We start from the raw sequence: 26,746 nt of genomic DNA, 5'->3' as shown, positions 1-26,746 counted from the left end.
GAGTCTGTGGCTGGCAGGAAAGACAGGAGCACAGCCTGGGGGTCCAAGAGTTTGCCAGAAAGCAGGTATCTCACCTGTGGAGCCAGGGTCAATATCCCTGAGGAAGAATGAATTTGGGCAATTCTTTTTGTCTATCTCAGAATAATTCTTCATTGATCAATTCCTTCCTTCTCTAGCTGGAAACACACTCCTTGGCATGGAATGCTCTGTGCTTTGTAGCCTGGGGATGCAGAGCACACTGAGAGCTGTGGACCAGCATTAAGGATTGCAGTGATTTATGGTGGTTTTTTTCTCCCATTAAGCTACTAAGCAGACTTAGGGTGGATGTCTCTGTTACAAGACAGTGTGGAATTGTGGTGCACCTGCCACAGCAGCACTGCGAAAGCAGGAGCCTGGGACTCTCGCTGTGTTACAGAGCTGCTTCCCTCAGCATAGCCTCTTGTTTGCAGCCCCAGGTTTTCTATCCCAGTCCCTTCACAGCCTCTCATCCCTCCCACTCCAGGTACAGAGCAGACCAAGCAGATTGTCTTTGCTCCCAGCACGGAGCCAGCCTTTGTCACCGTCCCTCAGAACAGCTTTGGGGAGCCCTTCGTACTCAACCCCAACACTTGGTCTCTGGTTGTTGAAGCAGAGGGTGTGCTGCTGGTAAGGACCAGCCCCTGTGTTCCATCCATCACAGGGGGCTTCATCAGCTCCCTGGGGACACGTGTCCCAAGTGTAACCAACTCTCCCACCTCTCCTCCTAGGACTATCTGGTTTTGCTACCCAGCTCATACTATGAAGCTCCAATACTGCAGCTAAAGGTCACGGAGCCATGTACCTACCAGCCAGCCCCAGAACAAGCCACCCAGAAGTAAGAATCTCCATGTCTTTGCACTCTGTGGGACCTACTCGATCCCTCTTAGCCTAGGAATGGATAAATCACCTCGCAAGGGGAGAAGTCTTTTGTTGTTACTGCCATTGTGGGTCTTGTAATGCAGAGTCTTTTGCTCCATACTAACCAGAGATGCTTTTTGGGCAGTGGAGCCTTCTTTTGGACTAAAGCCATTTGCAGATCTTGCAGGGATCAGGCTGCATTGGGTGCTCTTGACAATGACCATGTAACAACCATGCCTTGACATTCCTTTCTTGCTCTTTGTAGCTGCCTCTTGTACAAGTACTTGTCTGTGGATGGCTTCCCTGCTGCATCAGGCGTGGATGCAGTGTGCAGGCTGGACAACCGGTTACCCAGAATGTGTCCCACAGAGCAGCTCACACCCTCCCACCCCTGGATGGCGACTTGCAGCGGCAGTGATGTGAGTGGCATTTGCATTTCACCCCTCACATGGGCACTGTGGCACTGCTCATCCCTCTGCTGGGGTCTGGAGCTGTACATACACTGAGAAGGTTACCAGAGGGCTTTGCACCCATGTGCACCCACCCCACTGCTGCCCCATCAGTCTTGCAGCTCTGTACTTGTGTGCCCTGATCTTGAAGGCACCCAGAGCAGTGTCTCACATGCTAAGGGCTTGCAGGGATGTGGTAAGAGTTGGCCTGTTGTCCCCTCAGCTGTGAGGAGGCTGGTTTATAGCACAGGCATCCCTCACACACTCACCATGGGGACTGGGTCAGGAGACCCTCACTCAGTCATCTCTCTGTTCTCCAGGTGGAGGTCCAGCTGTCCCTGCCTGTTGCCCAGCCTGGGAAATACGTGCTGGTGGTGGAGTATGCCAACACCAATGCTTTGCAGACTGTGGGCGTTGCTGTGAGCTCACCACACCTAGCCATGCAGCAGGCCACGTTTGTCTTCTACCCATGTGTCTACAGGTAGGGTCATCTCTGAGATGGAGGAGTTTGGTGGTCTTCTAACATGACAAGGACAGGCCTCACCATCTGATTGTTTTTCTTCTTTATCACATTAACAAAGCAGTGCCTTAGGTTGTACATGGAAGCACTGTGTGTGGACAGGGCTTTCAGTGGGAAATGTGCACCTGTGCCAATGTGTTCTCTAATGCCTCTGCCAGGAGATAATCTTGGCTTCCATTTACAGCTGGGTGCATTGGTAGGGGCCTTGATTTAGGGAGTGGCTATGGGGCAGATCTATTGAAGCTGCTGGTGCAGGTCAAACCCTGTCCTTGCTGTAGACGTGTCTAGACATCAGACTGCAACCTTCACAATAGGAAACAAATGTCTGAGGTGTCCTTGGGAAGCTCCACTCTTATGACTTGCCAGAAAAGGCATCAAAAGATTTCCAGGGACATCGTATAAATACCTTCAGGACATATAGCTGGCAGGACAAGAAGTGGGTCATGAACCAGCTCAAGGCTGGCTTCAAGATCTGTGTTTCTCTTACAGCTTCCTTTGCCGAGGGATTGCTATGGATTCCCAGAGCCGCGTGGCAACTTTTGAGCTCAACTCAGAGGCCACCGTTCGCTTCACCTCTGATCTGGCTGACTTCTTCCTGGTAAGGCTCCCTGCAAAGGCAGCTCTGTTGGTGGGTTGCAAGGAGAGGCAGGGGTGGTGCCTAGCCTGTAAAAGGGTTTTCTAGACCTGTTAGAAGTGGATACTAGATCTTAGTCTGCCATGAGCAGTCCAAGGAGGAGAATGTGGTCAGTGGTGTGTTTTGAAGTAGATAGTGGGACTGGGATTTGGGAGAAGATGGAGCGAAGAAGCCATTCTTTACAGAGGGAGCCCTTCAGTAGTGTGGCAGTGCCGCTTCCCATTTAATCTTTAAGGCTTTCACAGTTACTTAGCCAGCACAGAAGAATCACAAAAATATGTGGAGCTCCTAAATGAACTTTGAGCTAGTACCAAGGAGAAAAGTGGCAGTGAACAGAGGTGTGATCTACCATGCATTAGCTGAAGCATCTGACCAGGAGGTGTCACCCTGATGGCTGGTGGGCACAGTAACAGGACTGGTAGGATCTCAGTGGGAGATGCTGTGATGTAACCAGATGTCTCTTTCCCATGTGGCAGCACAAAGTATACCTCATACCTGCTGCACAGTTCACCATGGAGTTCATAGAGCCGAAGGTTCATTGCATCAGCGTCCATGGGACATTCTCATCCAATGGGTAAGAAGCCTTGGTCCCTGGGGGTTTTAGCATGAATGTGGCTGTTTCCAAAAGCAATTGCTTCCTCCACTTCCCTCAGCTGTGAAGCCTTTTCAGCTGTTGAGACAGTAGACAGAAATCCCTGACTGAGGTAAAGCACCTTGCCCATTTCCACTGAGCAGGCAACAGTGGAGTAAGGGCTGGAAGTAGGGCTGCTGGTCCTTTATCTGAACACCATGCTGTCTCCTATGGCAGACACTCAAGTGTCATCCTGAACAGGCTTTCCTGTCCTTGCTGACATGTAGCAAGAGACACTTGCTGTATCTGAATTTTTGACACTACTTTGAATAAAAATTTCCCCAGGAATCAGCCTTTGCAAGGCTTTTGCTCTTCCTGCTGAGCCATGTCCCGTTGCCCCAGCAGTCCTGATGGAAAGCTCTCTCTCAACAGGCACTCTTCAGCTTCATAACCTGCCAGGTGTTACAGGGCATGTTTCTCCTGTCAGGACCTCATGGCCTCTCTTTTTCCTCATCAGAGATCTTTACATCCTGTTTTTTCCCTTGTTCTGCAGCAGCTCCTGTGTTCCCTCAAGATTCCTGAAGCTCTCTCAGTCCATTGTTTTGGAGGAGGGGCAGGCCCTACCCATTGCCCCTGACGTCCCTCTGGCTCAGGCTGTTCATGTGGCTCCATCTGGGATCCCGTTAGAGCCTGCACCTCGACCTCCCACAGCAATGGACCCTGCTGCAGAGCTCATCCTCCTGCAACCACCACAGGTAGTGGCACAGGTGTAGGTTGGGCTGGTTTGCTCGTGCTGTGACACTGGACACCTGGGGCAGGTAGTTTTCCTCCTCTGTTGAGTAACACTAGCAATTAGCATTTTCAGAATTGAATCTGGACTTTAAACTTGTTCCTGAACCTGTAATTCCCTGTGGAGCCTCCTGTCTCCCAGAGAACCAACCGTGCTTGTTTCTCTGGGATCCCAGGAAAAGCTTGGCAAGTGGCACCGTTTGCAGAGGGAGCATGGAGATACAGGGGCTTGAATCACCAAAAGCCTCAAGAGCTGGCAGTTGGTGCAATAAGAGCAGAAATTTGTGCAGCACTAAGAAACCATCCTGGCAGAGATGTGCAGGATGGTGCAGATATCTGATGTGGGCCTTTTCCCCCTTTGTTCTCCTGTGTGGGGCCAGGCTGCTGTGGTGTTTAACAGCCGGGTGCAGACCCTGGGACGCTATGCTTTCATCCTGCACTACTACCAGCCCCAGCACCCCACCTTCCCCGTGGAGGTGTTAATCAACGGTGGACGCATCTGGCAAGGTGAGGACAACAGAGACCTGGAGAAGCTGCTGCTAGGCAGAAGCCCTGGGAAGTTTTCCATGCTAGAGGATAAGTGTGGATCCTCTGAAGATCATAAAGATGAAGTGAGGCTGCCTCACCTCTTCCAAACTGGGAGGGTGTGATGGGGACCGCAGGGGAAGCGTGGGACCAATACATTTGTTGTCTTTTCAGGTCAGACCAAGGCGAAGTTCTGCCCACATGGCTATGGGTGCCGGAGCCTGGTGGTTTCTGAGGACCAGATCGTCCTGGATGTTACAGATAATGATCTGACTGTGGTTGTTCGAGTGCCAGAGGGCAAGCAGCTGTGGCTGGTGAGCCTCTCTCTGGGAAGCTCCCAGGTCATGCTGGATCTGGAGTTTGTCCTTGGATTTTTGTCACTGTGTGACTGCAGGAATGTTTCCTACCAGCACTCAGTTTCTGAACTACCCCAGAAAGCTGCAGTCTCCAACCTTAGTGGTGAAGAATGGAGGACAGAATTTTCAAGAGACAGCATCTGTGTCTGACAGATACCCCTCACTGTGTGGTTTTGATACCAGAACAAGGCAGAAGCTGAAGCTCTTACTTTGCGCACATAACTTGTGATAGTCCAGAATAAGCCTTACTCCTACCCCAGCAACATTTTGCACCTGCATAGCATTATTTGTCCAGGGAGATCTCATCATGGAAGCAGTTAGCCCTTGTTATCCTCAGGCAATAGGACTAGCCTGACTAAAATTTGGATAAATGGCTAAAAGACAGAACTGGAAGCCAGGTACCTTCAAGTCTAGAAGTTTAAGATGACAGTGACTGTCTGCTGCTCAGCTGAGGCACAGCCAGTGGCGCCCTTGTCGGGGATTCTGCCTAGTCACTGCCACTCCAGTGAATTTGGAGTAAATACTCCCATGAAGAATGCCCACATGGAGCATTAGATTAGATGGACCCTGATGGCCAGAGCCCAGTGGAGAGGTGTCCCCATGTCTTTCCAGTACTTGAGCAGTAATGGGACAGTACTATGTTCTGTCCCAGTAAGGGACGAGCTGGTGAGGACCTGAGGGTGCATTTGGACTTTTGAGTGAGCTCATTTTGGACTCAGCTAAGGAGCTTGGCTCACCCATCTTGTCCTTGCTTTTCAGGATTATATCCTTGTGGTGCCTGAGGACAGCTATAGCTCTCAGTACCTGCAGGAGGAGGCCCTGGACAAGTCCTATGATTTCATCAGCAGCTGTGGCATCAACAGCTTCTACATCAAGTGAGGCCTTTAGCTTTGGGTGGCTGCTCTGCTGTCCACAGGGTGCACATCCCTCAGAGAGCAAAACCTCATTCCCTTCATGTGTGGCAGGGGAGGGATGTGGTTAAGGCTTTCCTTGTCTGGTGTCCAAACTTGTGGGTATTTGGGGAATCTCAGTGTCTTGGGGCCCTCCCTCCTACTAAGTTGGTACCCTTTGCTGCTGGGTTTTGGGGTGGTGGGGAAGCAGTGGGGGTGTGCAGCACAGTGACTCCTCCTGCCTTCCCCTGCAGCCCCAGCACGTCATCGAGGTTCTGCCGTGACTCTGCCATCTCACTCTCCCTCTTCTACAACAACGGGGCACAGCCCTGCCGGTGCCACGAGGCAGGGGCACGGAGCAGCCAGTGTGAGCCCTTCGGTGGGCAGTGCCCCTGCAAGTCCAACGTCATTGGGCGAGAGTGCTCCCGCTGTGCCACGGGCTACTGGGGCTTCCCCAACTGTAGGCGTGAGTTGTGCTGTCTCCTGCTCTCCTTTCCCAGCACTTGCTGCTTTGCCTCTGGCAGGGCTGCAGCTCACTGGGGAAGTGGCTTCATTTTCCAGCCCTGTAAGGGCTCCACTTGCATGAACCCCCAAAAACATGCGAGTTGAGCTCTGCATCCATTTTCTCGTGCTCGCCTCGGCCTGCCTGGTTCTTGCTCCCCCAAACACAACCCCTTCTGCCCCTTGCAGCCTGTGACTGTGGGACACGTCTGTGTGATGAGGTGACAGGGCAGTGCATCTGCCCTCCACACACCCTGAAGCCAGAGTGTGTCATCTGTGAGCCCCAGACCTTCGGCTGCCACCCCCTCATCGGCTGTGAGGACTGCAACTGCTCCCGGCCTGGCGTACAGGATCTGACAGAGCCAGGCTGTGATGTGGACAGTGGGCAGTGCAGGTGAGCCCTGTCCCAGCACCATCCTGCTCCCCACTGCAGTGATGGGATATGTGGACAGGCTGCAGGGGGAAAGGGTGCAGGGTGGGGAAATCCTCATCAGCATTGTGCCTGTGCCAGCGTGGGTGAAGCTGTGACAGCCCAGCTGCTCCTGACGCAGCAGCACAAGGCAGAGGTTCCTGACACCGGGGCTCTGGTGTCCCCCATCCAGGTGCAAGCCCAATATCATCGGGCGGCAGTGTGACCTCTGTGCCCCTGGCTACTACCACTACCCCAACTGCCGGCGCTGTGACTGCCACCAGGCTGGCACCGAGGCGAGCGTGTGTGACCCTGTCACAGGGCAGTGTCACTGCAAGGTCAGTCCTACGATGTCTTCATGCGGTGCCTTTCTCCTTGCCTCTGGGTACGGGAGGCTGGTGTGCTGGGGAGGGAGCAGGGCTGGAGAGGGACTGTGCCTGTGTAAGGGCCTAAAGGGAAAATTCCTTTGGTGAGAAGGTGCTAGAGCCCGGAGCAGGCTGCCCAGAGGGTCTCCTTCTCTGGAGAGATTCCAAATTCACCTGGACATTATGAGCCTGGGCAACCTGCTCTGAGTGACCCTGCTTTAGCAGCAGGCTTAGATAATCTAGATAATCTCCAGAGGTCTCTTCCAATTCCACTGTGCTGGGATTCTGTGCAATTGTGTGCCTGAGCTGCAGCCAGCTTCCCCCACTGGCTGGTGGGTCCAGAGCAACCTGAAAGAGTTCTTCTCCCCAGCTTTCCTGGCCATGAAAGCTTACTCTTTGGGCTGTCACTGGGAAGATGAGTAGTCTGGGTCCAGGCCCATATCAGAGCCTGTTGCAGGCTGCTCTGTTGACTCCTGCATGAGTGCTGCTGAGATGCCTGCTCCAGCCCCATTGCAGGGCTCGAAAGTGCTTTCTTTAGGTGAATTTAATGTTTGAAGGATGCTGTGCAGGCAAACCTGTTCAAGGACTGCTTAATCACATTTCAGCATCACACTATTGTGCTTTGATCACTCACACTAAAACCTTGTGAGAAGCTGCTGACCTTGCTGAGCTTTGCTTGTCTTCCAGGAAAATGTGGAGGGTCCTAGGTGTGACCAGTGCCGCCTGGGGACATTTTCTTTGGATGCCAGCAATCCCAAGGGCTGTACCAAGTGTTTCTGCTTCGGTGCGACCGACCGCTGCCGCAGTGCTGAGAAGCACCGGGCTGAGGTGAGAGGGGCCAGGGCCCACCAGACCCTGCAGTTCAGTTGTGTTCCTGTCTGCCTGGCTCCCTGTCCTCCATTACTCCTACCCCACTGGAAGACACATTGTAAGGAATGTGATCTTTGTCTCCCTGTGCCCACCTCCTGGTTTCAGTTCCTTTTCCTGGTCTCTTGGGTCTCATAGGGTGGAAAATCAAGAGTGTGGGGGCACCCTGCCAGATGGGAGGCAGGGGTGGTGCTCAGCTTTTATTTGCATGGAATGTTGTGAGCTTCCTGTCATCCTTTCTGTTGCTCTGAGACTTGCTTTTCTGGAGCACCAGCAACTGAACACATTCTGTAGCTCCACCAGAAGATCTGTGGTTGCTCTTCCCTCACAGTTTGTTGACATGCATGGGTGGCTCCTGTTGAGCAGCGACCGCCAGGAAGTGCCAACAACCCTGAACCTGCAGGAGCAGCTCATCCATGCTGATCTCAAGAACCTCCTAGATGCCTACCAGGAACTCTACTGGGTTGCACCCAGCTCCTACCTTGGGGACCAGGTAAGAGCACCATGGCAGATGGACCAGGGTGTGCATAATAGCCCATCCTTGACCCCCCCAGCATGTGTGCCAGCAGCATGCCCACTGACACGCAGGCATTGCTCATGCTGCAGCTGATCATGGACAGCTCTGATTCATCTCAGTGGTGAGGACCTGCAGCAGCATGTGCAGTTTATCTCTCCCTTAGGTTTCCTCCTATGGTGGGCACCTGCGCTATGAGCTGCACTCCAACCCACGGAGGGGCGACGTCTTCATTCCCATGGAGTCTCGCCCAGATGTGATCCTGAAGGTGCATCCCAAGAAATCCCCTGTCATACCCTGCTAATGCAGCAGCAGGATGAGGTGGAGACTGACACTTTGCTTGCTTTTCCCAGGGAAATCAAATGAGCATCATGTTTCTGGAAAGCACTTACCCATCCCCAGGGGAGGTTCATGAAGGCCAGCTGCAGCTGGTGGAGGTGAGTTTCTACACACAAGTGTGTACCAAGGACAGCACTGGCTGGTAGACAGAAGGGACCATTGCTTTGAGCTCAAAGACTGGAAAGAGATGCTGCCTGTTGCAGCAGAACTGGCTGAGAAGCCAGGGGCTCTTCTACCTGTGTGAAGGGGAGATCCAGTAGCAGAGAAGTGATGGCTGGGCTGGGTGTTCAGGTGCCTGTGCTTGCTGCCAGTAACACACCAGGTCTTCTCCCACTAGGGTAACTTCAGGCACACAGAGACACACAACCCTGTGTCTCGAGAGGAGCTCATGATGGTGCTGGCAAACCTGGAGCAGCTGCAGATCCGGGCACTCTTCTCCCAGCTCTCTTCATCCGTGTCCCTGCGCCGCGTGGTCCTGGAGACGGCAACAAATGCAGCTACAGGCATCCGTGCCCAGAACGTGGAGCTGTGCTTCTGCCCAGCTAACTACCAGGGGGACTCCTGCCAGGTAGGGCTGAAAGTGGAGTCAAACAGCTGCCCTTGGGGGGCTTGGCCACCTCCTGTGCTTGATGCAGGTGGCAGCTGTGGGGTTTAGATGTTTATGCAAAGCAGTGGTATCAGAGTACCAGCCAGCCCTTGAGAGCTGCAGATGAAAGCTCAGGTTGTGCTGGAGGCCAGAAAACCTCTCCCTAAATCCCCCACACCAGCCTGCCTCCGTCCCCCCCTCCCACCACAACCCTGCACCTGGGAAGAGGTACATTGGCTGCATCCACTCTCTTGGAATGGGGATATCACTGAGGTGTTGCAGACCTAAATGAAGTGCATGTGGTACCTTGGCAGAATAGGTCTGGCAACTTACCTCCTATTGACCAGGAGAAGGAAGAAACTGCACTGAAAAATCTTCATTGTTGCTTTTCATCTCCTCCATCAGTACAACCCTGTGGGAGTTCTGTCATGGAAACTAAATAAGTCTCTCTGCTATGCCTGAATGTTGGGATGGTTTTCAGATCTCCCTTCTTCTCTCTCCTCAGGAATGTGCTCCAGGTTACTACAGGGACACGAAGGGGCTCTTCCTGGGAAAATGCATCCCATGTCATTGCAATGGCCACTCAGACCAGTGCCTGCCAGGCTCTGGGATATGCCTTGTAAGTGAACAATGAAGCAGCAGGATAATTTGGAGCTGTAGGGTCTGCAGCATGTGATCCAAAAGCTCCTTACCCACTAACTGAGCTGGCAGGACCATGCCTGAACTGGAGCATTAGGTGCATGTGCCATTCCAGGAGTGGTCCCACTTGGGGTCAGCTTAGGGTGCAAGACTGTTCTGGGGAAGAGGAAGAATTCTTTGTACAGTACAACTTTGCTGTCAGTGCTGAGCCCACAGCCTGCCTCTTCCTTGCAGAACTGCCAGCACAACACAGAAGGAGACCACTGTGAGCGATGCAAGGATGGCTACGTGGGCAACCCCTCTGCTGAAGAACCCCTGCAGTGTGTTGGGTGTCCATGCCCTCTTTCAGTTGCCTCCAACAAGTAAGCACCTTTGGATGGGATTGCATGTTTGGCCACCACTGCAAGCCTTTCTCCGCCACATTGAGACACTGGCTTGGCCCTGGCAGGTGTCCCAGTTCCAGCCTTATCCATGGCCCCAAACCACGTCCATGGCCTCTTACCCAAGGCCCCAGCAGCCCACACCAAGAGATGAGCTCCTCTGGCACCATGTAAGGAGTACCTGCACCTTCCTGTTCACCCCTTCTCGTTTCAGTTTTGCCGTTGGCTGCGTCCACAAGGGCTCCAACATGCAGTGCCTCTGCAAGCCTGGCTACGCTGGACCCCACTGTGAGCGGTAAGGCTGGTGGCACCCATGCTTCATGGGCCTCACACACACTGCTCCCATCCAGCCACTCCTGTGGCAGAAGAGAGCTTGTCCTGGTAAAGCCTGCAGAGGAAATGGTTGGCCCTGCTCCCAGTGTGCTTAGCTCTGGCAGGTCCCTCAGTCCTTTTCAGCCTGCAGATGCACCGTTGCTGTCTCTGCTGCTGACATATTGTTTCACTGTGGGTGGATTCCTTAGCTATGCTCTGCCTTAACTTGCAGTGGGTGCTGAAGGCACCTTTCTGAGGTACCATGAGGCAAAAACACAAAGCATTTTGAGATCCCTGAGGGCTGCAGCAGCTACAAGTGTTGGATGTTACAGTTTCACAACCCAAGCACAGTGCAAGCAGGAGCTGTGGGGATGCCCCCAATGCACTGACTGCTTTGACTTGCTGGCTTTCTCCAGGTGTGCCCCGGGATACTATGGCAACCCCATGGTGATTGGCAGCTCCTGCCAGCCCTGTGACTGCAGTGGGAACACGGATCCCAACATGCTGTTCAGCAGCTGTGACTCCCTGACGGGCGCCTGCACAGGCTGCATGCACCACACGGCCGGCACACGCTGCGAGCTCTGCGCCCCTGGCTACTATGGGGATGCGGTGACAGCCAAGAACTGCACACGTGAGTGGGGCAGCCAGCAAGGCCTGGCCATGGGGAGGATGGACAGACTGACAGGGGACATATTTAGTGCCTTAGCCAGGCTGTTGGTTTCCCCAGTGAGTTGCACAGGTTGCACACATCAAAGATGGTAACAAGGAAAGAAACAACTCCAAAAATATGCCCTCCAGCAGGGCAGTTCCACAGCCTCCAATCCACCCCCAAATGTGATCTACCAAACCACACCTGGGCAGGAGCACTCTCATCCTGAGCAGCTCCCACAGTAGCAGTGCTGGGGCTCCCTGGGGAGCAAGGGTTTGCACAGCCCACTCCCAGCACCATTCATCTCCCAGTGAGGAACAGCAGCTAAACAGCTGCTCACGAAAGAGGGTCTGCCCTGGGCGAGTGTCATGAGAATAAGGAGCAAGTCCAAGAGGGGAAAGACTCTGTCTTTGCTCTGATTGTGATAGATAAGGGGGAAATAGGATTCCCTGGTGGGAATAAGGTTTGTGAGTCTAAGTGGGTGCGTTTTTCCCTGGCAGAGTGCAACTGTTCACCTTGTGGGACTGAGTCGTGCAATCCACACACTGGGCAGTGCTTCTGCAAGGCTGGAGTGACAGGCCAGCACTGCGACCGCTGCGAGGTGAGGGCTGCCGGCACACTGGGGTGGTGCCTGTCCCTGAGACAGGAACATGAGTCAACCTTGGTGTGTTGCCTCCAGACCTTTGAGTAGAGCAGTGCTGGCAGCCAGGTGGTTAAGGCTGTCTTTGCATGATCTGCCTGTACGTGGTGAAATCATAGAATGGTTTGGATTGGAAGGGACCTTAAAGATTATCTAGTTCCAACCTTCCTGCCATGAGTGGGAACACTTCCACTAGACCAGGTTGCTCAAAGCCTCATCCAGCATGGGCTTCTATGAATACTTCCATGGAGAGGGCATCCACAACATCTTTGGGCAACCTGTGCCAGTGTTTCACCATCCTCACAGTGAAGAATTCTCCCTAATATCTAAGTTAAATCTTCCCTCTTTCAGTTTAAAACCATTATCCCTTGTCCTATCACTACACTCCTTCAAAAGGGTCCCTCCCCATCTTTCCTGTAGAGCCCCTTTAAGTACTAGAAGGCTGCTCTAAGATCTCCCAAGAGCCTCTTCTTCTCCAGGCTGAACAACCCCAACTCTCTCAGCCTGTCCTCAGAGGAGAGGTGTTCCAGCCCCACGTTGATAGGAGTTTTGTTCCTTGCCATGTTGATAGGAATCCTGTGGTGGTCAAACACTCCTGGAAATCAAGGCTGGGGTCCCACATCACCTCAGCCTGCCCAGGAGCGAGACACACGTCCCCTCCCCAAACAGGGCACCTTCTGTCCTGCTTTTCCCTAGGAAGGATACTATGGCTTCGAGGGATGCTCTGGCTGCCGGCGGTGTGACTGTGACGTCGGTGCTGTGGGGAGCAGCTGCCACGTACAGACAGGGCAGTGCAGCTGCCTGCCCGGCGTCAGCGGCTCGCGCTGCCAGCAGTGTGCCCCGGGCTACTGGGGCTTCAGCCAGAGCGGCTGTAGGAGTGAGTCCTGCTTCCCAGGGGATGGGTCCTGCATGGGGAGCAGTGGGACAGGGCATGGGTGGCACATCTGCTTGCTGAATTATTGAAGGTCCTGTGCTGTTGCTGGGTTACACAGGTAAATCCCCTGCAGTGGAATGTAGATAAGCAGAGATTGGGGAATCAGAGAACGGTTTGGGTTGGAGGGGACCTTAAAGATCATCTAGTTCTAACCTCTCCCCACTATAGGCAGGGACACCTTCCACTAGACCAGGTTGCCCAAGCCCTTGTCCAACCTGGCCTTGAATTCCTCCAGGGAGGGGGGCATCCACAACCTCCCTGGACAACCTGTTCCAGTGTCTCACCACCCTCACTGTAAGAATTTCTTTCTAATCTCCAGCCTAAATCTGCCCTCCTCAAGCTGCAATCCATTCCCTCTCATCCTGTCACCACAAGCCCTTGTAAAATGTCCTTCCCCAGCTTTCTTGTAGGCAGCCTTCAGTACTGAGATGCAGTTGTGCAGCTGGAATGAAGCCTCTCCCTGCCCTCTTGTCCTCTCTCTGGGGTGGCAGCAGCACAAATTGAGGCATTTTCCCTGTTATTAAACTTGGCAGAGTGCGAGTGCAGAGGGGGCTCCTGCGACCCCCGCACTGGGGAGTGCACCTGCTCCAGCGGGCTGACGGGGAAGCAGTGCGACGTCTGCATGCACCAGCATGAGATCCCGGTGGCCAGCGGCCCAGACAGCGTCAGGTGTGAAGGTCTGTGTCCTGCAGGCTGGGGAAGGACCTGAGGGAAGTCACAGCTTGGGGCCCTGTGCTGACCGCTCTGTTGCCCCGGCAGTGTGTGACAGCTGCGTCCTGCTCCTGCTGGAGGACCTGCAGGGTATCGCGATGTCCTTCCCCTCCATCCACAGCCAGCTGGTCAGCCTCAACGCCAGCTCCATCGCCTGGGCTCGCCTCCACGGTCTCAACAGCACCATGGCCACTATCGCTGTAGGTGGAAGGTTTGGCATCGCTTTCTGCTTTGTTTCCTGGCCCGTTGGCCTGATTTCCCCTCTTTTCTTCCAGAACCAGCTGCGTGAGTCCAGGAGAGCCATGAACAAGGTCAGGCAAAGGGCTGATGAGCTGGAGGATGAGAACACGGACCTCACACAGGACCTGAATGCGCTGCAGCACAAAGTAGAGTATTTCTCCATCTTCCTTTGGCAGGCTACAAGTCTCTCCTTTTATCTGAAATGAGGATTTTGAAGGCTGTGTGAGGAGCCTGGTTTAGGCAGGCTGATCTCCTGCCCAGCCAGCACCAGGCTTGGGGATCAGGATCTCTTACTTAGACTCTCAAGCTAGACCACCTACCTTCCTCACTCAAAGGGCTCTTAAGCATCTTGTGATACTGATGGTTGTTTCTTGATTTATTACTTGCTTCTGAGGTGGCTCCAACTTCAACCAGTAATATAAATTCAATAAAATGTCATCTCTAGAAGCAGCATAAAAGGGATGTGCTTAAACATCCAAGTCAATGTGTCCATGCTGTGCCAGGGAGACCCTGGGTCCCATCAACAGGAGTCAACCCTTGGAGGCCTCAAAACAGCAACACCTCTTGCAAGACGCAGTCTGCAGTCTAAGAAACATTAGCTGTGTCTTCAGAGAACTTACAAACTGAGCAAGATTTGATTTGGTTTCATTTGATTGATAAACTGCCTGCTTCTAACCAATATGGGAGGGAAAAGTCTCTCTTTGCTATATGTGCCAGGGCAGCTGCATGGACTGCCATGGTATATACATGCACCTACACATGGCTATACTCTCAGCAGACAAACCGCAGCTTTCTATCTCGGCTTGTGTCCAGATCAGGACCTGGGTGGGCCTGGCTCCAGGCTCTAGGGGGTTTCCTGTGTTAGGAGCAGGGAACAATGCTGTCCTCTCTGGTCTTAAGACTGCTGCAGGATCCAGAGCCAGTTGCATGGCAGCTGCATTTTTCACTTGTCATTCTCTGAGGGTGCTAAATAAAATCATCACTAAATGCATTGTAGGTGAGCAACACAGAGCAGGCTGTTGGAGGAGATGTGGTCCAAGGGCCTCAAAAGCAGCATGTTCCCAAACCTTATGTGCCTTTTGGGAAGATCTTTGGTGCTGACAGGCCACATAAACCATAGTCTCGTGCTTCAGCTGAACCAGTGCTGTTTGTTGTAGATGACAATGACCCAAAGAGAAGCAGCCCGGATTGAGCAGCACACGAGAGAGACGTACCAGAGTGGGGAGCAGCTCCTGCTGAACCTCCAGAGCATTCAGAGAGGCATTGCAGGTGGGTAGAGTGTAGTGTAGATGGGTATTCTCTGTGCTTTAGGATTTTTCCAGCTGGAATGCCAGACTCTTGCTTTCAAACAGCACCGATTAGCTGTGGAGAAGACATGGGGACATACAAATGAAATTGATATCCCTGGCTGCTGGGGTAGGCCAGGCTTCTTGTGAGCCCCAGCTGTTTGGCTAAGCATGGTCTTTGGAAAAAACACATTAAACTTACACAAAAATTATTACAATGCATAAATCCAGGACACTCTGGACTAGTGCTTCAGGGAGAGATTTAGCAAATCAGGAGGTGACTGGATCTAGGAGGTAAAGCCCCAGCAAGATGCTTGGGATGTAGCATCTGTTACCATAACAGCCAAGGAGACAAATATGGAGCAATACCTCCGGGTGATCTCAGGCACCTCAGGTCCTGAGTACTGCTTGGAAGCTGGCTGCAGGTTGTTGAGAGTGATGCAAGACTGGAAGAATCTTGGGGGCATTGTGAAGGACCTGAGTTGGTGAGTGCTAATGAGATCTGGATTTCTCTGCAGACTTGGTGCAGCAGATGTCCAGGCTGGGGGCAGCCAATACCAGCACCACCTCCACTGAGGAGTTTCGCCAGAAGATGGCTGAGGTGGAAAGAATGCTGAGGGAGATGAAGGAGCGGAACCTGGGCAGCCAGGAGGAGCTGGCAAGGAATGAGCACGAGGAGGCTCAGAAGTGTAAGTCTGGCTCAGTGGTGTGGGACAGGGCTGCGAGGATCCTGCTGGCTCTTGCCATTCCTCATAGCCTGGCTTCAAGCCCCTGTGAACACTACACATCATGGTCATGGCTGGAGAGTGCAGTTAATAGAACAGGACCCTCAACAAGTCTTTACAGTAATTTAGGGTCCCCTGTATCACCTCACTTTTAGTTCCTTTTCCCTAAGGTGAATTTTAGAGTAAATTTCACTATCTGGGTAGTTCTGTTTGATCAAAAATGACAAACCTCAGAACCAGGAGGTACCATGACTGGCACCATGATGCATCACATATGGATGTGAGTGAATCACCCCATTTTTTTTGATTCTTTGTCCCAGAAAAGGGGTCCAGAGTAACAACCAACAACCCACCACCCTCAGCAGCTCTGCCATCCTGAGGGCAAACCCTTGCAGGAGCCAAGGGCTTGGATTGTGCTCCTAGGACAAAGCCTGAATGCATAACCAGGCATAATGGCAGTGTGGAGAGCAAGTGCTTCTGCTGAACAGCCAGTGGTAGAACATAGTTCAGCAGCTGAAGGCTGCAATTATACCCTGGCCCTGGATAGAAATAAGTAATTTTTCACAATGGCAGTAATCCGGCCCTGGAACAGGTCTCAGGTGGGGTTTCTCCATCACCTGGAGCCTTTCAAGCATGCCTGGTCATCCTTCTGAAAGAGATCCCATCCCTCTCACCAGTATTGGGGGTTAGAGCTAATTTTGGATGAGATCCTGTGCTGGCCAGGCTGAAAGAGAGAGGGAGGCAAAATGATCACTTCTGGCTTTGATACCTGCCAAGTGAGACCAGAACCAGGGTTGTCCACAGCCAAGCACAGGAAGAGCCCTTCAAGAACAGTTCTCATCTCCCCATCCTCAGTGCTGCACCGGGTGAAGAGTGAGCTGCATGCCCGCTGGCAGTCCAACCAGGACCTGGTGGGCAGCATCCGGGACCGGCTGGCGCAGCACAGCTCCCAGCTGATGGATCTCCGTGACGCCCTCAACGAGGCTGTGAACAAAACCAGGCAGACGGAGGACTTGAACAGCCTGAACCGCAACAACCTGGAGGAGAGTGAGGTAGAGCTTCACCAGGCAGTCCTGTTCTGGCATGCAGAGATGGGGGCTTTATCCCAGCCCTGCTGGTGCCTAACCACCGTGCATCTGTGTGTTTAGCAAAAGAGCCGTGAGCTCCAAAAGCAGCACACGATGGTGCAGGAGACCCTGAAGATGGCCAGAGACTCCCTGGCCCAGGTCTCTGACTTCCTACAGAAGATGGAGAGTGCAAAGGAGGTGAGTGATGGAGGCTCTTTGCCATGGGCAGAGCGTGAGGGGGTGGCAGCCCTCAGGAGTGACGTGTGTCCTTCTAGGAATACGAGAAGCTGGCAGCTCTGCTGGATGGGGCGAAGCTGCCCCTCACTGAACGGGTCAAGAAGTTCTCCCCAGCCAGCAGCAAGATCCCCATTGTGGAGCAGGCAGAGGAGCATGCCCGGCTCCTGGATGAGCTTGCAAGGAACCTGTCCAGGTGAGGCAACAGTCCTGACTCTCAGTTATCAGGCTATCTTCCGCCAGAGGTGGGGTGGGAAGCTGCAGCCCCATGGCATGGCAGGGAAGCAGTGAGCAGCCATCTCCAGAGATTGATCCTGGAGAATGTGTTTTGATGAGGAGCCCAAAGGGATTTGTCTGTAGGGGCATGGGCAAGAGCTCAGCTTGAGCAATCTCCATGGACTTAATGGCTTCATCTTCCAATGCAGCATTATCCAGGGCACAAACCAGGATGGCTTTATCCAGCGGGCAATCGATGCCTCCAACGCCTATGCCAGCATCATTGAAGCTGTGAAGAAAGCAGAGCGAGCAGCCCACGATGCTGATGAGGCAGCCAGCAAGGCTCTGATGGTGCGTGCTGGGGGGGAGGCTTGAGAGGAGGAGCAAAAGCCAAACTCTCTCAACAGTTCTCCAGCTTTTCACACCCACTTGTAGGGCTCTGCTGCCCCTTTTCTCTGAGGCCTGAACACTTTGTTTTGTGCCAGAGAGCAGATGTCCTGCCACAGCTTGGGCCAGGCTCTCTAGGAGTCTGGGTCTCTCCACTGTCCCCATCTCACCCTAGCAGCACACACCGAGGCATTTTTATGTGCAGTCAAGGCTAGAGACTGGGATTCCTCATCAGACTCCCAGGCAGTGCATGCTTGTTTTACAGAGTGTCATGTCAGAAAATCTTGGAGCCATCTCTAAAGAGCTGAAGAGGAACAGCAGCAACCTGGAGGAGGCTGTGAGGAGAGAGCAGAGAAAACTCAACGGAGGTGAAAGAGGCTCCTTGCAGGGTGTGATGTCCTCTAGTCTGGACTGAGGTCATCCAACACATGCCATTCTTTAATTGCAGTTATTAAAGGCACTCTGCAGACAGCAAAGGACAAGCTGGCTGACCTCCGTGCAAAGAAGGAGCAGCTTCTGAGCCAGCTCCAGTCTGTGCAGGACGTGCTGGGCAGAGACCAAGGTTTGTCCTGGGATACCTAGACTGGTTTTCTCCGCTCCCTTCCTCGTGCCCTGTGGCACCTGAGTCACAGTGTGCTTCCCTCAGGTTCCTGGCAATCCCAGTGACTTTTTTCCCTTTGCTTTCTAGAGGACACAAAAGAGATGATTCAGAATGCCAAAGCAGCAGCTGCTGAGGCCAATGAAACAGCTGCAAGAGTGGAAGATACCCTGAGCAGCATGAAGAAGAATCTGGATGAGTGGAAAGACCAGTATGGAGGCCTTCGAAATGAAGATCTGAACCAGGCAGTCCAGGATGCCAGGAAATCTGGTGAGTGCTGAGCCTGAGGGGCTGTCTCAAAACTGCCTGATCTCTGCATCCTCCTTCTTCACTAACCCTCAAAACTCCTTTCTCCTCTCCAACCCCAGTGTCTAGCCTGGAAAGCACCATCCCCTTGCTGCTGGAGAAGCTGAGCAGCCTGGAGAACAGGAGGAACAAGAACGCTACCGTGTCAGAGAACATCGTGCGGATCCGGCAGCTCATCACGCAGGCGAGGAATGCTGCCAGCAAGGTGGGCTCCTGGCAAGGGGAGCAGAGGGTGCCAGGGGCTTGGGGTCAGTGAGGGCTTACCTGAGAGAGCTGACAGCAAGAGGCAGCAGCAGTGGGTTTGGATTGCTCTCCCTCCAGGTGAAGGTCCCCATGAAGTTCAACGGCAGCTCAGGGGTGCAGGTCCGGATGCCCAGCGACCTGCAGGATTTGGCAGCCTATACATCCCTCAAGTTCTACATCCAAAACCCTGAGCCCAGGAGCCGGCAGCGACGACAGGACGGGACGGAGGAGGGGCACTTCGTCTTGTACTTGGGCAGCCAGGAGGTGAGCCAGGGCCATGGTAGCATCAGTGGGGGATCGTGGTAGGACCAATGAAAGACATCAGCACCTCACCCTTCACCCTCCCCCTGGGTGTCTGTGGGGAACAGGCCTTGGGTGTAGTCATCAGCCTGGCCGGCGGTGGATGGAGAGACCTGTGCCAGTGAGACTGCTTGTCCTGGGCAGCCCTGGGAGCATCAGAGAGAGAATTGCTTGCAACTACTGCCTGTCCCAAATGCCAGCATGTGGTCCTGTCTCTCCCTGCTTTCAGGCCACTGGAGACTACCTGGGAATTGTGCTCAAGGACCACAGGGTGCACTGGATCTACAAACTGGGTGATGAGGAGCCAGCCTCCCTAACCGTCGATGAGGATATTGGAGAGCAGTTTGCCACTGTCAGTATCAACAGGTAGGAGATGGAGAGGAGATGCATTCCAAGGAGGACAGCAGGGGACTGTCCCTACAGTGGACAAAAGTAGCGCTGTGCCCAAGCTCAGTTAGGCCCTAGGCTCACAGAGGTGCTGTGATCCACCCATCCCTACATGATCAACACTGAGATGCATCTAAAAAACTTGGTAGGGAGATGGTATCTTACCAGGTCATGGAGGGTCTGAGGGTGCCTACAGGAGAGGGAAGATGAAGCTCATCACTGAGGAGCCATTCAGCCCTGTGGCAGTGCTGGCAACATGAGTGCTGAGTCCTCTCAATACACTGCTGCGGTGGGGCTCCCCAGTGGGAGATGCACCCATTTTTGGTAGGGCTGTGCGGGGAGGCCCTTTGCCCAGGGAGGGCAGGGTATGCTGCTCCTTGGAGGGTCTCCCCTTGTCTTGACCACCCCTCCCTGCTGCAGGATCCTGCAGTATGGGCACATGTCAGTGATCGTGGAGAGGCAGACGGTGCACGAGACCAAGGGAGAGAGCGTGGCCAAGGGGGAGCAGGGGCTGCTCAACCTCGACCCGCACAACGTGGTCTTCTACGTGGGTGGCTACCCTTCCAACTTCACGGTGAGACAGGCAGCAGGGAGGGAGGCTCAGCTCTCTAGGAGGTATCAGCGATACCTTTGGAGCTTTGTGAAAGGAAAACCTCTTGATTTCATGGGAAAGCCAGGATCAAACTTGCCCTAACTGTTTGGTTTCGTTCCCAGCCTCCTCCCACTTTGCGCTATCCTAACTACCGTGGGTGCCTGGAGCTGGACACACTGAACGAGGAGGTTGTGAGCCTCTACAACTTCCAGCACACCTTCCAGCTGGACACCACTGCTGAGAAGCCCTGTGCAAGGTAGGGCACCATGCCCAGGCTGAGAGCAGCTCTGGTCCGTGGCATATGTTTTGACCCCTGGCCACCCCAGATCGTGGCAGCTGGCTTTAGAGTGATGCCTTGGGCCTCTTCTTGTGTGGCTCAGGTCCAAGTCCACAGGAGACCCCTGGCTGACTGATGGCTCCTACTTCGATGGCACCGGTTACGCAGAGATCAAGTTTGAGAGCCAGTTTGGCTCCACAAAGCGTTTTGAGCAGGAGATCCGGGTGGTCTCCTACAATGGCATCATCTTCTTCCTGGAGAATCAGGTAACTGCTCTCTCCCCTGGGAAGCCTTCACCCCTCACTGGGCTAGAACAATCCCAACCCTACCTGCTGGCATTCCCAGTTCAGGGCACTGGGGAAAAGAGGGCTTGGGAGATGGCAGCTCTACTTGGAGCACCTTTTCTCTTGGGTTATCAAAGACTGGAACAGGCTGCCCGGGGAAGTGGTTGAATCTCCATCCCTGAATGTATCTAAAAGCCATCTAGATACTGTGCTCAAGGATGTGCTGTGGTAGTGGCCCTGGTAGATTTAGATAATAAATCACAGAATGTTAGGGGTTGGAAGGGACCTTAAAGGTGTTTTCCAGTCACAGTGGTTCTGCAGTGTTGTTTAGAGCCACAAGAGGGCTGGACTCAGACCTCACAGCAGAAGCAATTGCTTGTCTGGTGCTGGAGGGACTCTGCTGAACTCCAAGAGCACCCACACACAGACCCCATCAGCCAAGCCAGGGTTCACTGGGGCAGGTGGTACTGCAAGGAGCATTTCCAGCTGCAGTATTGTCCCTGTGCCCCCCCAGCACTGGGCTACTGCTCACAGATAAACCCCCAATGACTGCGTTGGAGCACCCACAGTAGGACCTGCTCCCACCAGTGCTACAGAGCAGGTCAGGCTTGGCACCACAGCTGAGTGCTGGACACCAGGACATGGGTCTGAGTGTCCATCCTGCTTACCCCAGGGTCAGTTCCTGTGTCTGGCCATCCGGGATGGGAAGCTGGTGCTTTACTACGACTTCAGCACTGGCCTGGAGATGGCGAAACCCAGCAGCAACTCCTCCCTCACCATCAGCAGCACCACAAACAAAGCGGTAAGGGGGAGCAGCCACCTGCTCAGCTCGTTTTGGGGCTTCTCAGCCAGAGGCTGCAGGACACCCAGACCCTTGGTTTGGGGAGGATGAGCTGTAAGAAGCCCTTTGACTAAAGCCATGAGCTGGACACCTCGTGCTGCCCTCTGTGATGGACCTCAGGCTGGCTGGTGGATCATTTTTCTCTTCTTGTCTCCAGATCCAGATTTTCCTCCTCAAAATGAATAACAAGAAGCGCATCCTGGTGCGGCTGGAGCGCCTCACCATCTTCATGGTGGAGCAGGAGAACTCCCTGGAGAATGCTGTCTCCTACTACCTCGGTGGTGTGCCCCCAGCTGTGCTGCCCCCCAGGTAGGCAGAGGCTTGCAGTGGGGTGGGAGTCTCCAGTGTCCATGAAGGTAGCCCTGCCCCTTTCCCAGTCATATTCAGGGATGTTGGAGCCCTGATGGAGATGTGTGGGGAGATTTTTCTCTTACTACCCATCACTGTAGGCTCCATCTCTGGTGAGGGATGAAGGTGCTGATAGGTGTCACTGAGTCCTTGACTGTCATGCTGGGTGCTTCGGAGCACCCTTGTGCCTGAGGCACTTGAGATACCCATGGCTGCCATCATGGCCTTCCCAGGCACTCTGAAGGGCTGCAAGACCAGATCCTACTCAGGGCCGGAACCTGCCTGGGGCTGATCTGGTAACACCACCTGCTTCTCCTGCAGCTTGAAAGCACTCTTCCCCACGGGTGGGCCCATCCGGGGCTGCATGAAGGGCTTGAAGGCTCTTGGCAAATACGTCGACCTGAAACGCATGAGCACCGTTGGCGTGAGCTATGGCTGCACCTCAGACCTCCTGGTAAGGCCAAAAGCCCTGGCAGCCCAGCCAGCATGCTGGGGAAAGGGCAAGGGACCCCGGGACAGGCCCAGTCTCCCCTCATTGACACAGAAACAAGCATAAAACATCCCCAGGTCCTCAGAGCAGGGGGTTCATGGTGAGGTGCTCTACATGGCTGGCCATAGCACCAGCCAGACCTAGAGAGCACCTGAGCACCTCAGTCATCCCCCCAGCACCCTTCCAATGGCCAGGCTCTCACCTCTCCTCCATGGTGTCCCTCACAGATTGCTCGGTCAGTCAGCGTCCATGGCCATGGCTACCTGACCCTGGCCCTGAAGGACGTGTCAGGACTGCAGGACTTCTACAGTGGCTTCAGCTTCCGGACAAGCCAGCAGGAGGGTCTGCTCTACCACCACACCACCCAGGTGGGCACCTGCAGTCTCCCCTGCTATGCTGGCTGCTTCTGCTCTGGGGATAGCACTGATTCCTCCTGGGAAAGGGGGAGGATTTTGATGGGAACAGAGGGTGAATCTGCATCAAGGTCTGCACCCTGAGCTCCTGGAGGGTGGTGGGGAAATGGGCTCTTCCTGAAGGTTCAGCTCCTGAGGATTCACAGGGTGATGCTTTCTGCAGGAGGGGATGTGCCAAGTGTCCCTCCAAAGGGGCCAACTGGCCTTGAGGCTGCTGGCAAATGAAGTCACTACTCAAAATGTCTATGCTGATGGCAGGACCCACTATGTGGCCTTCTACAGTGACCCCCGCGGGTATGTGTCCCGGTAGTGCGTGGGGGACGGGGGGCCATTGGGTGCCGTCGGGCACAGGGACCCGCTCAGCCCACGCTGCTCATCCCCACAGGCTGAGGCTGTACGTGGATGATGAGCTGCAGGACACGGTGGCAGGTGCTGGGCCTGGCCGGCGGCAGCGGCGGCAGGATGGGCGGCAGCTCCTCCAGCTCGGGGGCTCCCCGGATCCAGCCGCCCTCAGCAACCTCACCGGCTGCATCGCAAACGTCTTCGTCAAACGGTGGGCGCCTCTTTGCCGCTGGCAGAGAGCAGGGCTGCTCAGCCTCTTCCCATCTCCCAGCTGCCTCTGTGACACACGGCTCTTCTCCCTGCTTGTAGAGTGTCAGAGCCACAGATGGTGGTGGACCTGCAGCAGAATGTGGAGAACATCAACGTCACCATGAGCTGTCCCTGGGATGAGCAGCCGCAGCAGCTCAGAGTCGCTCCTAAGAAAGACAGGAGGAAACCCAAGGTACCAGCTGCTGCCAAAACTCCCCACATCCTCCTCCTTGTCCTCCTCAGATGCCACCACTGTCCCCTTACTGAGCACCTCTGCCCTGTGACACCCCCAGGGGCTCTCCCCTTAGTCCATTCCTTGGTGCATCTTGTGTAGGTGCCTGGCAGGCCTGCCTCCAAGGACCGCCGCCACGATCGGGATGGGCTCTGCCAACTGCACCCACAGCCCCGTGCAGCCCTGGGCGCCTTTCGCTTTGGGGGTGCCCCCAGCAGCCGCTGGGAGTTTGAGGAGATCCCAGCCTCCTTTGGGCAGAGGTGAGACACCCCATGCCCAGCCACAGGGACCCTCGCTTGGAGAGCAGCTGCCCCTTGTGGAAGAGCAGGGTGCTCCCATCACTGCCTGTCTCTGCAGGTCCCATTTCTCCCTGGAGGTGAAGCTGAACTCCTCCAGTGGGCTGCTGTTCTACGTGGCAGGCAAGCAGGGCACCTTCATGGCCCTCTTTGCCTCCAACGGGCGCTTTGTCTTCCTGCTGGGCATCGGCAGGCACCGGCTGCGCATCCGCAGCAAAGACAAGTACCGGGACCGGCGCTGGCACACGGTGAGTGCAGGACCTCCCTGAGCCACATCAGTCCTGTCCTGGCACCAGGTGCCTCTTCAGGGGTTAGCTCAGTGCAGCCCTGCTCTGGGCATCTCTTCTTAAGTGCACGTGGAACATCCATGGTCCCATGGGAGCAAAGGGGACAGCAAAATCACAGCCAGGGCTGGCTGTGCTCTGAGCTGATGTCTCCCTTCCCAGGCCACAACTCTGGGACTGCTCCCAATCCAGACAGCAGCCAACTTTGGCACTGTGCTTTGGTCTTTGCAGGTCTTCCTCAGCAGAGACCGGAGCCGAGTCCAGCTGGTCATCGATGGGCTGCGGGCCCAAGATGCTGCTGTGGCCGGCACAGGGCTCTTTGTGGCACAGACACCCTTGTATGTGGGGGGAGTCCCAGCTGGCAAAGCCAAGGCTCACATACCGGTAAGGGCTTGGTGGTCTCATGGCATCACCATGTCTTTACCAGTTCCCTGTCCCTGCCAGGTTTTGGCCCCTCTGTGCTCACCCCCGTGGCCTCTCTGCAGGTTGCTTCAGTCTCCAGCTTTGATGGCTGCCTGAGGAACCTGCAGCTGGATGGGAGGCCCCTGGGTGCCCCCTCACGCACCTTTGGGGTGACACCATGCTATGAGGGTGCACTGGAGAGCGGGATCTTCTTCTCTGCGGATGGCGGCTCCATTGTCCTAGGTACCTCACAGCAGCCTTGGCTGGCTCCCACAGCCCTGAAACTGGGAGGGATGCATCCCACAGGAGGTCCCTCATTCCCTCTCCTCACCAGTGGCATCTCTCTTCCAGCTGATGCACTGATGACTGAGCAGGACTTGGAAGTGACACTGGAAGTCCGTCCCCGCAGTACCTCTGGCCTCATCTTCCACCTCAGCACAAGAAGAAGCCACCATGTGCTGCTGTACATGGAGGAGACAAAGGTAGTGGGAGGGTGGCTTCCCCACAGGTTTTCAGAGGCAACTGCCATCTCCTGCCCATCCCACTCAGCTCACTGGGCTCCAATTGTCTCACACCCCAGGTTACAGTGAAAGCAAACACTGGGGGTGAGGAGTTCTCGTCATCAGTGATGTCTCCATCTCTCTGTGACGGGCAGTGGCACACCATCGCAGGTAGGTGATAGCCAGGATACTGCTCCACTCCTGATGCTCAGCCCAGAGCTCCTGGGAGGAGCCTGGGCCTCTTCTTCAGGTATTTAAGCCTGGGCTCCCACCTGTATGTACTTAATGGCAGCTGCAATCTCCCAGATTAAGTAATTTTCTAATCAGAGTCCTCCCTGATCTTGTTAGTGGTGTCCCACCCCACAGGGAGAGGGCTTTTCCCCAGAGCAATGACACAGTGCTTCATGTATGGCTGCTGTGGCCAAAGGACAGGTCTTGGAGGAGGCTGTCCAGATTTGGGTGTTTTCCAAGAGCTGAGACAGGTCCTCTGACCCTCCCAGTAGTTTTGCTGTGCTGATGTGGGCCAGAGGTTGAAGGTGGCCTTGCTCTCAAGGTAAGGAGGCAGCACTGACTGTTGTTTTCTTCTGAAGTTACCAAATGGAAAAACGTCATCCAGGTTGATGTGGACACAGAAGGCAACTACACAGTGGGACCCAGCCAGCCTCCTGCACCCAGCACAAGGGCGACCTTCCACGTGGGAGGGCTGCCAGGTGAGTTGGGCGAGACAGGCTGCAGAACATACCCCAAACCCACACTCAAGCTAGCAGTGCTTAACCCCCTGCCCTCTCACCAGCCAGCCTAAGGTTTGGTTTCATTTGTTCCTTCTGCAGCGACAGACAGCACCAGCACCCTGTCACCATTACCCCCCCTCCCTCATTATGTGGGCTGCATAAGGAACCTGGTGATTAACCGGAGCCATGTGGACTTGCAACGAGCCAGGACTGTCAGAGGCTCCGTTGGCCTTAAGGGTTGCCCTGTGTTGTAAGTGTCTGCACCTCCAAGTACAGCCCAACTGACAGCGCTGCTCTCTGGGCCCCAGACCTCACCCCTCCACAGCACTCACCGTGGTCAGCCACACTTCATCTCCAGTGACTGCAGGCACAAGTCTGGGGCCAAAACCAGAGAGGGGTCGTGAATCCAAGAGGACGGAGAGCCGGGAAGGAGGGTGGGGAGAAGGGGACACTTTGGGGACATCTGTCACAAAAACAACCAAAAAGTTGGAGCAGGATGTGGAGACAGGAGCAGGTCATTCTGTGGTGGTGAAGAGTCTGCAGGACGTGGTCAAGGGTGGCAGGACTCATGCTGCCACGTGGCTCACGGCAAGAGCACCTGTCCTGCAGAGCATGGGCTGGAGCACACAGCAGCTGTGCAGCATGTCCTAAATCCTGCTCCCTTCACCCCACACTTGCAACGCACATAGATTTAGTTCACAGAACACTTGAGGCTATTAATAACGGTCACAGACTGTCTCCTGCTAAAAACTGGAGGCAGTTTCTGTTTTATAACAAATGCAATTAGGACAAACTGGATTAATTCAGTCACTTCTGTGTTTTTATAAGCAAGGACACATTGAACCTCCCCCAAGGGCAGTCTCAATTCACCTGCCACTGCTACACAGAGCCCTGCGAGGGGGCACTTGGACAAAATTCTGTTTGCAGAATTAGCATCAGCTGAGCAGATTAATTTATAACAATCTTGGGGGAAAAGAAAAAAGAAGGAACACTGAGAGAGCTGCTGGGGGAAGCAGCCTG

The 26,746-nt window shown here is 54.4% G+C and overlaps 1 protein-coding gene across 1 annotated transcript in view; it reads left to right on the top strand.

Moving 5' to 3' along the window:
- The window catches only part of LAMA5 (laminin subunit alpha 5), a 101,004-nt gene extending 74,292 nt beyond the window's left edge, over positions 1 to 26,712 (top strand). The window contains exons 24-80 of the mRNA XM_054173759.1: positions 503 to 645; positions 747 to 853; positions 1,142 to 1,295; positions 1,646 to 1,806; positions 2,335 to 2,443; positions 2,956 to 3,053; positions 3,604 to 3,805; positions 4,220 to 4,346; positions 4,539 to 4,678; positions 5,480 to 5,595; positions 5,865 to 6,076; positions 6,301 to 6,505; positions 6,714 to 6,858; positions 7,573 to 7,713; positions 8,084 to 8,245; positions 8,433 to 8,534; positions 8,620 to 8,703; positions 8,943 to 9,173; positions 9,697 to 9,810; positions 10,065 to 10,192; positions 10,425 to 10,505; positions 10,939 to 11,153; positions 11,672 to 11,772; positions 12,508 to 12,688; positions 13,279 to 13,422; positions 13,505 to 13,656; positions 13,732 to 13,842; positions 14,854 to 14,965; positions 15,501 to 15,671; positions 16,563 to 16,759; positions 16,856 to 16,972; positions 17,050 to 17,204; positions 17,434 to 17,575; positions 17,877 to 17,979; positions 18,060 to 18,173; positions 18,300 to 18,479; positions 18,578 to 18,720; positions 18,837 to 19,022; positions 19,288 to 19,424; positions 19,866 to 20,019; positions 20,160 to 20,293; positions 20,418 to 20,580; positions 21,272 to 21,400; positions 21,597 to 21,748; positions 22,109 to 22,241; positions 22,505 to 22,645; positions 22,854 to 22,984; positions 23,076 to 23,243; positions 23,342 to 23,474; positions 23,616 to 23,773; positions 23,871 to 24,057; positions 24,325 to 24,477; positions 24,579 to 24,738; positions 24,847 to 24,977; positions 25,076 to 25,166; positions 25,586 to 25,705; positions 25,826 to 26,712. Of these exons, the coding sequence (XP_054029734.1) occupies positions 503 to 645; positions 747 to 853; positions 1,142 to 1,295; positions 1,646 to 1,806; positions 2,335 to 2,443; positions 2,956 to 3,053; positions 3,604 to 3,805; positions 4,220 to 4,346; positions 4,539 to 4,678; positions 5,480 to 5,595; positions 5,865 to 6,076; positions 6,301 to 6,505; positions 6,714 to 6,858; positions 7,573 to 7,713; positions 8,084 to 8,245; positions 8,433 to 8,534; positions 8,620 to 8,703; positions 8,943 to 9,173; positions 9,697 to 9,810; positions 10,065 to 10,192; positions 10,425 to 10,505; positions 10,939 to 11,153; positions 11,672 to 11,772; positions 12,508 to 12,688; positions 13,279 to 13,422; positions 13,505 to 13,656; positions 13,732 to 13,842; positions 14,854 to 14,965; positions 15,501 to 15,671; positions 16,563 to 16,759; positions 16,856 to 16,972; positions 17,050 to 17,204; positions 17,434 to 17,575; positions 17,877 to 17,979; positions 18,060 to 18,173; positions 18,300 to 18,479; positions 18,578 to 18,720; positions 18,837 to 19,022; positions 19,288 to 19,424; positions 19,866 to 20,019; positions 20,160 to 20,293; positions 20,418 to 20,580; positions 21,272 to 21,400; positions 21,597 to 21,748; positions 22,109 to 22,241; positions 22,505 to 22,645; positions 22,854 to 22,984; positions 23,076 to 23,243; positions 23,342 to 23,474; positions 23,616 to 23,773; positions 23,871 to 24,057; positions 24,325 to 24,477; positions 24,579 to 24,738; positions 24,847 to 24,977; positions 25,076 to 25,166; positions 25,586 to 25,705; positions 25,826 to 25,980 (8,216 nt within the window). The 3' untranslated portion in view covers positions 25,981 to 26,712. The remainder of the gene's footprint in view (positions 1 to 502; positions 646 to 746; positions 854 to 1,141; positions 1,296 to 1,645; positions 1,807 to 2,334; positions 2,444 to 2,955; positions 3,054 to 3,603; positions 3,806 to 4,219; positions 4,347 to 4,538; positions 4,679 to 5,479; positions 5,596 to 5,864; positions 6,077 to 6,300; positions 6,506 to 6,713; positions 6,859 to 7,572; positions 7,714 to 8,083; positions 8,246 to 8,432; positions 8,535 to 8,619; positions 8,704 to 8,942; positions 9,174 to 9,696; positions 9,811 to 10,064; positions 10,193 to 10,424; positions 10,506 to 10,938; positions 11,154 to 11,671; positions 11,773 to 12,507; positions 12,689 to 13,278; positions 13,423 to 13,504; positions 13,657 to 13,731; positions 13,843 to 14,853; positions 14,966 to 15,500; positions 15,672 to 16,562; positions 16,760 to 16,855; positions 16,973 to 17,049; positions 17,205 to 17,433; positions 17,576 to 17,876; positions 17,980 to 18,059; positions 18,174 to 18,299; positions 18,480 to 18,577; positions 18,721 to 18,836; positions 19,023 to 19,287; positions 19,425 to 19,865; positions 20,020 to 20,159; positions 20,294 to 20,417; positions 20,581 to 21,271; positions 21,401 to 21,596; positions 21,749 to 22,108; positions 22,242 to 22,504; positions 22,646 to 22,853; positions 22,985 to 23,075; positions 23,244 to 23,341; positions 23,475 to 23,615; positions 23,774 to 23,870; positions 24,058 to 24,324; positions 24,478 to 24,578; positions 24,739 to 24,846; positions 24,978 to 25,075; positions 25,167 to 25,585; positions 25,706 to 25,825) is intronic.
- The last annotated feature ends 34 nt before the right edge of the window (positions 26,713 to 26,746 follow it).

This window comes from Dryobates pubescens, chromosome 26 (assembly GCF_014839835.1).
Source record: "Dryobates pubescens isolate bDryPub1 chromosome 26, bDryPub1.pri, whole genome shotgun sequence".
In the NCBI taxonomy this organism is placed as follows: Eukaryota; Metazoa; Chordata; class Aves; order Piciformes; family Picidae; genus Dryobates; species Dryobates pubescens.
Note: the sequence above shows the minus strand (reverse complement) of the source record. Positions and strands in the feature narration are given on the sequence as shown.